The sequence below is a fragment of the Heloderma suspectum genome, chromosome 5 (genome assembly GCF_057233095.1).
Source record: "Heloderma suspectum isolate Gila_16-S chromosome 5, 16-S_ref, whole genome shotgun sequence".
Lineage (NCBI taxonomy): Eukaryota > Metazoa > Chordata > Lepidosauria > Squamata > Helodermatidae > Heloderma > Heloderma suspectum.
In genome coordinates, this window is record NC_139462.1 from 231,480,513 (window position 1) to 231,492,652 (window position 12,140).

General features: G+C 51.2%; 1 protein-coding gene and 1 non-coding gene across 5 annotated transcripts in view; both read left to right on the forward strand.

Moving 5' to 3' along the window:
* Positions 1-12,140, forward strand: part of TBRG4 (transforming growth factor beta regulator 4) — a 30,642-nt gene that overhangs the window by 6,670 nt on the left and 11,832 nt on the right. For all 4 annotated transcript variants that reach the window (XM_084859568.1, XM_084859569.1, XM_084859567.1 and 1 more), the window contains 5 exons: positions 456-779; positions 3,217-3,388; positions 4,605-4,762; positions 8,360-8,470; positions 11,074-11,218. In XM_084859568.1, the coding sequence (XP_084715694.1) occupies positions 456-779; positions 3,217-3,388; positions 4,605-4,762; positions 8,360-8,470; positions 11,074-11,218 (910 nt within the window). The remainder of the gene's footprint in view (positions 1-455; positions 780-3,216; positions 3,389-4,604; positions 4,763-8,359; positions 8,471-11,073; positions 11,219-12,140) is intronic.
* On the forward strand, positions 957-1,093 carry LOC146345293 (small nucleolar RNA SNORA5). The gene has a single exon (XR_014792738.1). It is a non-coding gene; the product is annotated as a small nucleolar RNA SNORA5 (small nucleolar RNA).

Here is a 12,140-nt window from a genome sequence, read left to right on the forward strand (position 1 = left end):
CAGCAGGAATTGGCCCTGGGGCAGAGGGAGAGTACGTGGGGGTGGCCCCCCAAAACCGGAGCCATCTCTCAGTTTGGAAATTCAGCCTGTGTATGTGTGTGTAAATGCTCTGTGCTCAAATGAACTTCTAGAACAAGGCTGGGCAGCATGCGGCCCTCCAGACGTAGGCCAGAAGAACTCCCATCACCCTGGTCAGCATAGTCAGTGGTGAGGGATGATGGGAGTTGTGGGCCGAGCCATCTGGCGGGTCACAAGTTGCCCACCCAGTGTTAGAGCATACAGGCCGGCGTTACTTTGTGCAGAACTGGGGGAAGTTGTGCATAGGAGGCATAGGGCTGAAATCCCCTAAAACGTCTGGTCAGCAGCCTTGATGATCTGGCTGAGCCAGGCTGTCAATCCCCCGCTGCCCCCCGTATCGGCACTGCGGCGCACGCCCTGCTTCCTGTGTTCTCCAGGTTTCTCAGGTCTGGAACGCAGCCTTGGTGAACCTCCTGAAGAGCCTTTGCTTGCTGGGGCTGGAGCGGAGCAAGCGGGAACTGCTTTCGGTGGAGCAGGAGGTGCGCTGGCGGCTAAGGCGCCTCACCTTCAGGCACCTGGCCTCCCTGGCGGAGCACATGGCTGCCCGCACCCCGAGGGGGGAGCCTAGCGATCTGCTGAGCGACTTGGTGAAGCACCTGGAGCTGCGCTGGACGGAGATCGAGGACCCCAGGACAGTGGTGGCGCTGATGGCCAAAGTGGGAGCCCTCTCGCCAGCACTCATGGAGCGTCTGGAGGATAAGGTAGAGGCAGGAAGCAGTACCCCAGCTGACTTAAGGATCCTCTTCCAGCCTGTCTTGGTTTTTCCAGCTTGCTGGGGTAACCAGAGCTTTCCAACCCCATAACTACTCTTCTTGGGGTCTTAGCCTATCTGGTGTGGAGATGGGTGGGGGAATACAGCCTCCACCCACAAAAGCCCCCGCAGCTGGGTCAAATTCAGTGCCGCCTTTTCCGTGCTGGGGACTGGGCCAGGGTAGCTGCTGCACCACCCAGCCCTACAGTTCATGGGCCTCGGAGCTCTTGGTGGGTTCTGGGGATCGTTTTCCTGCAGACAGTGGCACATGCGCTCCACACCTTTCTGCTCCTCCGCCCCTTGGGGGAAGCCGCCTTACTGGAGAGAAGAGGGACAGTGGCGCCGGCTGGGCCTTTCCCTACTTCCTCCTTGGCTCAGCCAGTGAATAATGGTTTGGAGCGGCGGAGTGGGAGGCCGTTTCCCGCCCCCTGCTGAGCTCACCCGGCCACTCCACAGTTCCTCTGCTTGCGCTGCCACAGCCCTTGTTTCTCCTACTCTGCCATGAGGGCCATTGGCTTTCGGAGCCAGAGCCAGCCCTGCCTGTCGTCCCCACAACTCAGCTCAGCAGGAATGGCACCCCAGTGCAGCGGGGTCCGAACGCCTCTCTAGAGCCCCAGCAGCCTGGCCGGGCTTCCGAATGCGCGGCGAGGGGACATCGGCACCCACATCTGCCTCCGTGGCTAGGATCCGTGCCGTACATGTGCACGCTTTGCACCTCTCCTAACCGACTGGCCCTAGAGTTGAGAAGGGAAGCGCAGGGCACAGTGGCTTGGCTCTGCGGTGCTGCGATTGCCGCCGCAGAAGTGTGCAAGACCACCGAAGGGACGTCGTCATAGACCCGCCTTCCAGATGTGCTGAGCTACAACTCCCAGCATCCCCAGTGGTGATGGGAGTTGTAGTCCAACACATCTGGCGGGAGCCTACGCCCCTCTGACCTGTTTATCCTTCTCCTCCTGACTGTACTCATGAAGAGACGGTTTCTCTTCCCCTCTCTTCTTAAGTGCAGTGGAAGCTTTCTGGGGTTCTAGAGCAGGGGTGTTGAACCTCAGGCTGGCGGGAATCCCAGTCTGGCCCTCTAGGTGGCCATGTCCCGGGTAGCCATGTCCCCTTCCCCTGGCTTGGAAAAAGGTTGCACTGCCTCTCCCAAGGCTTAATTCCTGGTAGTAAGAGCTTTAAGCTACAGTATGCTGGTGTTTGGGACCCGTTCCTTTGTGTTTGACCCCCACCCCCTTTTACCTTCAGACCCACCCACCACTGGAACGTGGCCCCCGAGAGCTTCTCTGAGATAGAGTCCGCTCCTTGGTCTTAAAGAGGTCCCTGTTCTAGAGCTCAGTCATGCTACTTGTTACACAGGCGGGCTACTGGTAATTGGAGTTTTCCCCAGTTCTTTGAGGATGGGAGTTGTTAAAGCTGTACCGTGTGAGTTCATGTTCTACAAAGATCCCTGTGTGGAGGTTTGCGCTCCAGCTGAGGTCATAATTTGGCCTTTCTTATATTCAGCACAGGAGTTAATCTGGCCTACTCTTCCATGTTAAATAGAGACCAAGATCTCCTATAGCAATAGAGGTCTGGGTCTTTGTGTGGGGTGAATGGAGGGAAGGGGGAGTATTTATGTATTAATTTCTAAAATGTATTTATGCCCTTTTATGTAAAAACAGCAACACTCAGGACAGTTTACACTTAGTCACATCAAATAAGTTACTCCAAACCACAATAAACGACCAACAATCACGCATCAAGTTCATAAATTTTGACAGGAAAATGTTATAAACAAACAGATCTTATAATGTGAAACATTTTGGCATAACACACCAGCTTCAGTCACAAATGAATGTATGGTGCAGTGCCACTTACAAACTGAGCCAAAACCAATCAGGACCAGACCAGAAACAAAACCTCAGAAGAGAGATTTTATGCCAAAATGTTTCACATTTTAAAATCTGTTTTGTTTATAATGTTTCTCTTTTCAAATGTGTAAACTGGATTCACAATTGCTGGTCATTCGTTGTAGTTTGGAGTGACGTGTCAATCGCAGCGTCTACTTTTGGTTTATTCAAATAAGGGTGCAATCCTATGCATGTTTAGATAGAAAAAAGTCCTACAACTCCCAGGAGGCCCCAGCCAGCTAAGCTGCCTGGGGCATGCTGAGAGTTGTAGGATTTTTTTTTTCTGTCTAAATATGCACAGGATCACACCCTAGGTTAATGAATAATGTCAATATCACCAGAAGAAATGGGCACAGGAGAAAACAAAAGGGTTGATTGCCTTGACATCTTAAGTGCAGCAGTGCAAGACACATCCAGCTCTTTCTTGGGGAGAAATGTCCTGGTGATGTATCTCCCCCCACTTCTGAATCTGTTCTTCATACCCAACGTATTCGCCAACAGGGCTTGGAGTTAGCCGAGCGATTCAGCACCGAGGACATGCGTAAAGTCGCCATGGCCTTAGCGTTTCAGAACCGCCGTTCCATCCCTCTGCTCCGGGCCATCTCGTACCACTTGGTCCAGAAGCACTGTGCGGTTAGCCCCGGCATCCTGCTGGACCTGGCTTTTGCCTTTGGTGAGTGGCATCATCCAGTCCTTAGGCCTGCACTGTGGCGTTGCCCCTTGTCCCAAACTTGGGCCCTTGTGGAGGTCTATTATTTTGTCACATTCTGCTCCTGATCCTTCTCTCTTGCCACCTTTTGTTTCATACTAAAGGCAGGGGCACAGGACACGAGGCAACATATTCCTTTCCTGGGCCACCTGCCATCTAAGACGGAGGGACAGGATAGGGCTTGTAGGAGCAGTGACGATGGGATCAGGGAGGTTTAACCAGGTTGCAAGTAATGCAGTACAGGCAAAGGTATGATGATCCAGGAAAGGCTTTGCGGGAGGGGGATGGCTTGAGAGAAGATGGAAGAGGTTGCTCGCCAGGCACGAGGGGGGGCTGATGAGTTTGGGCCAGAGACAGAGCCTCAGCTATTTCACAGTATAGAAATGTAATAAATAAAGAGATAAAGGAGATAACAGCTGGAATAGAGACTCTTCAGTTCTAGGCCAGCCTTCCCCAACCTGGTGCCCTTCGGGTGTGTTGGACAGCCAATGGAGAGCATCAGGCTGGGGAAGGCTGTTCTAGGATCTAGCACCCCTAGGGAGCCGGGTAAGATACTTAAAGCTGCAAAAACATATGCATGCTTACACAGGAGTAAGCCCTGGTCACCTCAGCGGGGGCGGGGCTTACAGGTCGTAGGATTGCCCAGTAAGGAGAGGGGTGGTTGATCATAGTGGAAGGGGATGTGGAGAGAGAGGATGTTAGCAGGAGTGTTCTCAGTATTGTGTTAATGGGGAAGAAATGGCAAGAGGTGAGGAGAGCCAGAAGGAAAGTTCTTAGTGGCAAACGGGCCGTTGTCTGGAAGTGACGAAATCTGAGCACACGCAAGGAGGATGTTGTAGGAACTGTGAGGAGAGCCCACACTGGATATGCCTCTCGTGCCACGTGAGTGGCGTGTGGGAGGGGGAAAGATGGGGCTGGCCTGCCCTGCAGCACCAGCCCAGAGGACTGCAGGGCTTGCTCCGCCTTCGCTTTCTCGGTTCTGGAAATGGAACAGGAGGGTCCAAGTTGTGGCTCTAGCCCTGCAGACCCCAAGAAACAAGGAGGCCCCCGACGGTCCCCAGTAGTGAGATCCTCCTCTTGCGGGGCGGAGGGTGCTGTAGTTCAGCGGGAGAGCTGGAATCGGTCCTGGGTCCCCAGCATGGAGACAGATGGAGCCCCTGGTTTCTTCCCTCCCTTTCAGGGAAGCTGAACTTCCACCAGACTCAGGTGTTCCAGAAGATTGCCTCGGACCTCCACCCCCATGTGCCCGAGCTGTCCCCAGGCGAGGTGGTGCGCTGCGTCAAGTCTTTCAGTTACCTGAAGTGGCTCAACCTGCCCCTCTTTGAGGCCTTTGCACAGGTGAGTGGCAAGGAAACGGGGAAAGGGAAGAGATGGCCTTGGTTATTGTCTGCAAGGTCACCACATTCCATGGCCCAAAGCTCCCAAGTACCTGGCAAGGTTTAGGGAATCCTTTAGCCCCCACTTTCTTTCAACGCGGAAAACAAACACAGATGAGAGGCTTCAGTCAACAGCTTTTAATCCATTACTTCACAGAGTCCTACGGAGGCAAATTCTCAGTAATCCTCAGTCTACAAAGGAATGCCTTCAGGGGAATTCAAAAGGAAGTTAAAGAGTTGAAGAGGAAGGCGGTCTCATTAGCCTAACTTAAGGGCGGGGAGGTCCCTCTCTCTCCTGAGGCTTCTGAGCGCAGCTTCTCATGCAAGGCCAATCGGGTAGACCATTAAGTTCCGCCCCTGCCTTCTCTCTCTTTGCTCTGCGCCTGTGCCTGGTGTCTATTAGATCAGACTCCCCAAACCCCTCCTCCTCCCGTTGGCTGTCTCTCACAGGGGCGGGGCGTGGAGAGGAACCCTCATCCTCCGCCAGCTGGGCGTTTGTAACCTGAGAAGCCGGCCCAGTCGTGTCTGGACTAGCCTGGGAAAACACCTCCCCCATGTCTGGCGGTTCTCCTTCAGAATCTGCCCTGCTATCCCTCAGAAACAACCCTGACACAAGACAAGTTTGGGAGAGTCAAGGCATGGATGTGATGATTCTGCAGCCTTCTGGGTACGACTCTGTGCTGCTTTCAGCTCATTCATGCTGGCCGAGGGAACCCCTTTTACCTCAAGGGCCAAATTCAGTTTTGGAGAAGTTCCCCAGGGACACATTCAGTGGTGGGCGGGGCGAAAGGCAGAAGCGGTGGCGCCAAAAATGCAAAAAATACGAGCAGGTTAAAGTTCTTCCTGCTAGCAACGAAGCCTTCGGAGAGGCATTTCGACTGTTTAGAGTGGGGGGGAACTGCACAAAAGCTGAGAAACCACGCAATGATTGGGGTTTGCGGGGGAAGGGGTGGGGTCACCAGGAGGGAGTTTGGCATCTGGGGAATTTCAGAGAACTGGATCTGACCCGGGGGCTGAGGTTCCCCACCCCTGCGTTATTGCAGTGCGGGGGTGGGGGGACGTGATTGGCCTCGTGCGCAACAGTGAGCACCATTTGACGATGGTGGGGAGGGCAGGGCGTTTTTTCAGACCACATCTGATGGTTCCTCAGGAGCTTCTGTGTTTATGGCCAGTTCACTGCCTCTCCACAGTGAGTGGCTATCATTACATATAATTAAGCAGGCATGTGTACTAAAAACAATTAAATAAGACCGCAGCATGTGTTCTTAAAATATGCTGCCTTTTGGGGGAGGGGGTATTTACTTTTGAATACATTTGAAAGCAGGCCTTTGAAGCTTGCTGTGCATCTCTCCCACCGTTCAGTGCCAGATAAACATTGCACATCTCCAATGGCGCCCTTGGCCGTGAAGGCACCGCGAGGGGCATTCACAGGGGCCATCCCATAATTGCGCTGTTCTTTGTGGATGCTCACAAAAGCCTGAGCACCACCCGAGCCGCCTTATTTGAAATGCTGTCAGGCGGCTCCTGGCGGTATTGCTGCTGTTACGATTTGTTATTTTTCTTGAACAGGTTTTTTTTCCTGGACAATGTTGCACTTCACCTAACGGGCAGAGATGTTTCTTTCATGCTTCCATTAAATGCTGTTTCCATTCCTCACTTTTTAGTGTAAAAAATAAATAAATGGGAGGAGCAATAGCTCAGAGGTATTGCTGGTGCTTTGCATGCAGAAAGTCCCAGGTTCTCTCCCCGGCAGCATCTCCAGGTAGGGCTGGAAAAAAATTCCTGCCTGAAACCTTGGGGAGCTGCTACTGCCAGTCAGTGTCAGCATTACTGGCCTAGACAGACCAAGGGTCTGACATGGTATAAGGCAGTTTCCGATGTTCCTGTGCTCTACAGTTCTGCTCTTTCAGTGTAACAATCCTGTTGAGAATTCCGTCTTCTCGTGGCACTTCCTAAGTGGAAGCCAGTGATGTAAAAGCGTTGATTACAAAGTTCCCTCCAGGCCATGTGTGACAAGATGGCGAAAGCGGGCTTTAAGAAATGACAAACGGGATCTCCAGCAAAATGCTGCAGCGTATTGTCTGCGGGCAGAACAGTGAGAACCTGCCAAGGGCTGAGCTGTGTGGAGTCCTAGCTGAAGGGACACGCTTTACCCTGGAGAGATCACACTGGAGACTCTGGGTCAGAGGAATAAGAGAGCTGGCATTTGTTACAGGAAATACATGTTGCATAGGAGGGCCCCCAACTCAAGATGAAGGGAGGCTCAAAGGGATGTCTCCTCTCTGAGAGGCAAGAGCATGAGGAAGAAGGAAGTAGGAAGTGAGGTCGGCAACACTTAAGTATATCAGTCTAGCATTAGAAGGGAGGTCAGCACTGATCAGAGGACAGTCTAAGAAGCTTGGAGGTCCTCTCTCTACTCCCTGTCCATGCAGACACATCAGCCTTTCTCCTTTTTGAAGCTAGCCGAGTTGCACCCACACTTCCAGCATCGTCGCCCTCTCACAACAGTGCTCCTGTTCATGGTTTCAGCTGGCCAGCCATGCCCTGCTCTTAGTGAGCTATAAGGGTTCAGGCCGGCCAACTCACCCCCCTCCTCCTTGGTTTATCTGTTTTCTTTTCCAGTGGACACTCCTGGAGGCCACGGGGCGAGCTCAGGCCTCACTGTGCTGCTGGGGGTGGGCACAGGTTGCTTCTTTTCAGTTTGGTTTTTTAAAATGTTTTGTACTGCTGTTTACCTTGAAGTTCACCCAAGCATGCTGACACCTCCCTCTTGTTTCTCAGAGGAACCATTTTTGCTCCAGTCCTATCGGCGCTTAGGCCCCTGACTGTGCTATTAGAGGGAAACATTTATCTGGTTTTCCTTGTGCAAAGGACTTTGCAATATGGTCCTTCCCATGTTGTCCTTGTGAGGTTGAGGAGTCTGTCCTGGGTGTATAATGGGAATGATGATGAAGTCGGAGCATGACAAGCCCACGGCCACATAGAGGATCCTTGAGCTTTCAGCCAGAATCCATGCCCCTCGTCCCTTTGTTCCCCTAGGTCATGCTGGATTTTGGTGCTGAATTCCAGCCTCTGTTCTGGTGAGGTGGTATGCAGTCCTGACCTCAGCGTTCTTCCCAGGTCCCCCTCCTTCTCATTTGGAAGGGACTATAAGATGTGAAGGCCTGGAGAAAAACCCAGAAAAATGGGTAGGGGGGAACCAGATTGTCTTTAAAATTCATTTCCCCCTGTTTTTCCCCAGGGATTTTTGGAAAATTGCGGGGGAGGGGATCATTTCCCCCCCAAAAAAATTTCTGATTTTTCCCAGTTTTTTCCAAGCCTTTACATTTCAAAATATAAGTGGTAGAGTATCGTTTGTGGTTCAGTTTATGACAATCTTTTATGGTTTTAACTGTAGTGATCCTTGTATTTTTAGCCTGTTATTGAAGTATAATGCATTGGTTAAAAATGGTCTTCGTCTTGTGTTTTTTGGCTTTTGTTTTGTGAACTGCCTTGAGCAGAAATGTGGTACAGAAAGGTTTTAAATAAACTCATCATTTTCCCCCTCCTTTTTTCTCAGTACACAGTTGACAATGCCGACAGACTCACCCCAGTCCATCTTAGCAACATCGTCCTTGCTTTTGCTCGCTTAAACTTCCAACCCAGTAACAGAGAGGTCTTCTATAGCACGGTAATTCCTTTACTTGTCCTGAGCTACTGTAGAGCTGTGTGTTAATCTGGGTTTGAATTTGCACCCCAGTGGGTAAAGCTTGACCCGGGATATGGACAATAAATCCATGGTTTGAATCTAACCCTCACACTTGCACAATAAGCCTTTCCTGTCCTCTCCTACTCCCTGTAGCTGCTAACGCAATTCTGCTCTGGAGGGTCCCCCAGCCCTTGGGAGCAGTTTGGGAGGGGGCTGCAGGGAGGAAGGGGAAACCCGTTCCACCAGCAGTTCCCTTCTGTTGTTGGAACGACACCATTGGATACAACCCGTAATTGTAATTGAAATGAATTAAACAGTTTACCGATACATGATGCTCAGTACAAAAAACAGTAGAGAATTAATACTGTTGGCCCAAATGTCTAACACAAGAACAAAAGAGGAAATCCATCAAGCCTTTCTTTGTAGAAGGCAAGGCAACGTGAGAACAATAATCCTCAACACAGTTCCATGTGAATAAAAGAAAAACATCAGTTCGAATAGGAATAATTGACAATAACTACTAACAAAGCAATTTTTATTTATCTGTTTATTTATTTACCAAGCCCTGCACTACATCCTCCTAATATGTCCTCCAGCCCATCTCGCTGTAGATGGGTAATCTGGTAGACATTGTTTATGTGGACTTCCAAAAGGCTTTTGACTGAGTCCCTCACCAAAGACTCCTGTGCAGACTTAGCAGTCATGGAATAAGAGGGGAGGGCCTCTTACGTATCAGTAACTGGTTAAAGAACAGAAAGCAGAGAGTAGGAATTAATGGCAAATTCTCCCAATGGAGGGAAGTAAATCGTGAGGTCCCACAGGGAACTGAACTAGGACCAATGCTTTTCAACATGTTCATAAATGATTTGGAATTAGGAGTGAGCAGTGAACTGGCCATGTTTGCAGATGACACCAGATTATTTAGGGTGGTTAAAACAAAAAGGGATTGTGAAAAGCTGCAAAAGGATCTCTCTAAACCAGAGAGTAAGTCCCATTGAACTCAGTGGGGCTTATGTCTGAGTAGACATGTCTAGGATTCTACTGTAAGTTTCCTGACTGTTATAATAGCATTTAAGCATTCATTAAGATCAAGAGGAAGTCATAGCTAGGAAATTCACACTCTCAGCCCAACCTACCTCACAGGGTTGTTGTTGTGAGGATAAAATGGAGAGGAGGAGGAGGAGGAGGAGGAGAATGTAAGCCGCCTTGGGTTCCTTGCAAGAGGGAAAAAAGGCAGGATATAAATGCAATAAATAAATAAATAAATTTGGTGTGGTGGGTCCAGAGATTCAAGGATCACTCAGTCTTCAACAGAGCAGAAGACTGGAGGGCGGGAAAGGGAACATTTAAGCAGTCGAGTGAGGCTGTGCCTCACTAGGATCAAAGGGGGGGGGAAGCAACAAGGAAAAGGCTTGAAAGCCTAAAGAGTGAACCTCTCCCTGTAGTGATCATAGATGGGACCAGACCTTTGTGTCAGTTTGGAGCTGAGCCCCGAGGTAGGCACAAGAACGTTTTCACCCTTCATACACATTCAGGATTTCCTGTGGAAAATGTAACTCGGACCACTACAGTGGGTTGCATGTATGTTTTTATTTAAGTATTGTTATCCTACTCCTCAGCCAAAAGGTGGCTTACATGCAGTCAGCAAAACCAGACAGTGCCTGCCTGTAGGCTTAGAATCTAAAAAGACATGACGCACAGTGAAAAAGGAATGGGGCAGAGAGAGGGAATAAGAGGGATAAGTCTTTTGACAGGGCCGGTGGAATGGCCCTGCTTCTCTGTCTCATCTCCCTCAGTACAGCCTGTTGGAATGGCTGTTGGTGGTGACATTTGGGAAAGGAGGAGGGGGAGCCTGTGTTAATGGTTGTGAACCACCCAGAGAGGTTTGGCTATTGGGCAGTATAGAAATGTAATAAAAAATAAAAATGTTAGTCCTATGGCTAAAGTAGTTTAATCCTGCTTAGAGTCGACCGATTGAAATGAACGTGACTTAAGTTAGACTAACACTGGATACAGCCCGATATATTCATTGTCACAAAAGTCACATTAATACATCTCATCTCAGCACCTTTTCAAAACCAAGCGAAGTGTGTTGTGGTTTCTCCATCTACTGTGCAGCCTAATGGTGCTCTTCTCAGCCTCTTATGCGGGATGCTGTTTTCCCCATTCTTTCCATTATCCCGGGTGCCAGGCTGTCTCACTGCCTTTGACTTTGTCTCAGCAAGAGCCACACGGAGCTTGCGCAGAGCTGGACTTTTCCGTTCCTCCCGGCTGCTCCGGTGTTTGTTGAATTCAGCTCTTCCAGCACTGTGTTGTGGGCGCCGAGGGCCTGTCTGTTCCACTGGCAATTTATGATTTGTTATGCTCAAGCTGCAAAAAATGCAGCGGATGCAAGAACACAGCACACATTTCTTCCTTCTGCGGGACCAGGAGCAGTGTTGGTTTGGTGCCTTTAAGAGAGAAGTGGGTGCCCCTTGATCCTGAGCGCTCGGGTAGAGTGGCGCAGTTGTGCCTGGACTTCCCTGTGACTTTTCCTGTTGCCTAGAGGTTCCTCTTCCTAACAGCCCCTCCATCCTCTTTCCCAGATCCACAGGGGGCTGGCTGACTACCTCGACGGCTTGGACCCTCACCTGCTGGTGGACCTGGTGTGGTCGTTGTGCGTGCTCCAGCAAGCAAAGGCTGCCCAGCTGCAAAAGGTCCTGGTGCCGAGGTTTCACGCTGGCTTCTTAGGTATTAGCAGATGATGGACCAAAGGCCCTTGGGCTAGTACGGGATCCAAAGGCCAGGAATGTCGCTTCCTAGCGGGGGGTTTGACTCCGCCATGACGACTAGTGGTCACTTCAGCCAGTGTCCGCTCCAGGGTTTGGAGGCCCTTGGGCAAGACGCCTTCAGTGGGGCCCCCTCCTTCAGTTCGCCCCCCTTTTCACCACCATCGTCACGAGATGCTGCTGCTGCTCTTCACCTTTATTGCCCCTGCTGCTCCCCCTCCTCATCCCCACTGTTGTCTGAGCCAGAGCGAGAGGCAGGTGAACAAACGGGTTGCAACGATAAGAGGCAACGCAAGTCCCGGCGGCTCTTGGCAGTGGGCCCCCGCTGGGGTGTGGGCCCTCAGCAAGTGCCCAGCCATGCCTGCCCTGGCTGCCAGCCCTGCTTTCAGCCCAAAGGGCATCACTTCATCAACCAGCAGATAACTGGAATGGGGAATCAGCCACTAGATGGCGCTGCCTCCCAGGAAAAGAATGTTTCTGTTCATATCCAGAAGAGACGCTCCAGGGTTACTGTGCATGTTGCCCTCCAGATGTGTTGGACTACAACTCTCAGCATCCCCCAGCCAGCCCTGTTGGCTGGGGGATGCTGGAAGTTGTAATCCAGCACATCTGGAGGGCAACAGCTTGGGGAAGGCTGCTTTATAGGCGGCCCACTTTTTTCCAGCAAACAGAGCTCTGACTTCCTGTCGATGTCCTGCGAGAGAAAAGGTGAGGTTTCCCTCTTCCCATGACTTTTCCTCCCTGTGCTGCTGTCGGCAAGCAGGTCCGATCAGTGGTGCAGCCAGGGCTGGACTTTGGGGCGCAGAGGGGCCCCCACAGCCCAGGGGGCCCCTCAAGTGACCACCAGGAGAGCCACCGGTGATCAGGGCAGCAGACGCAATCTC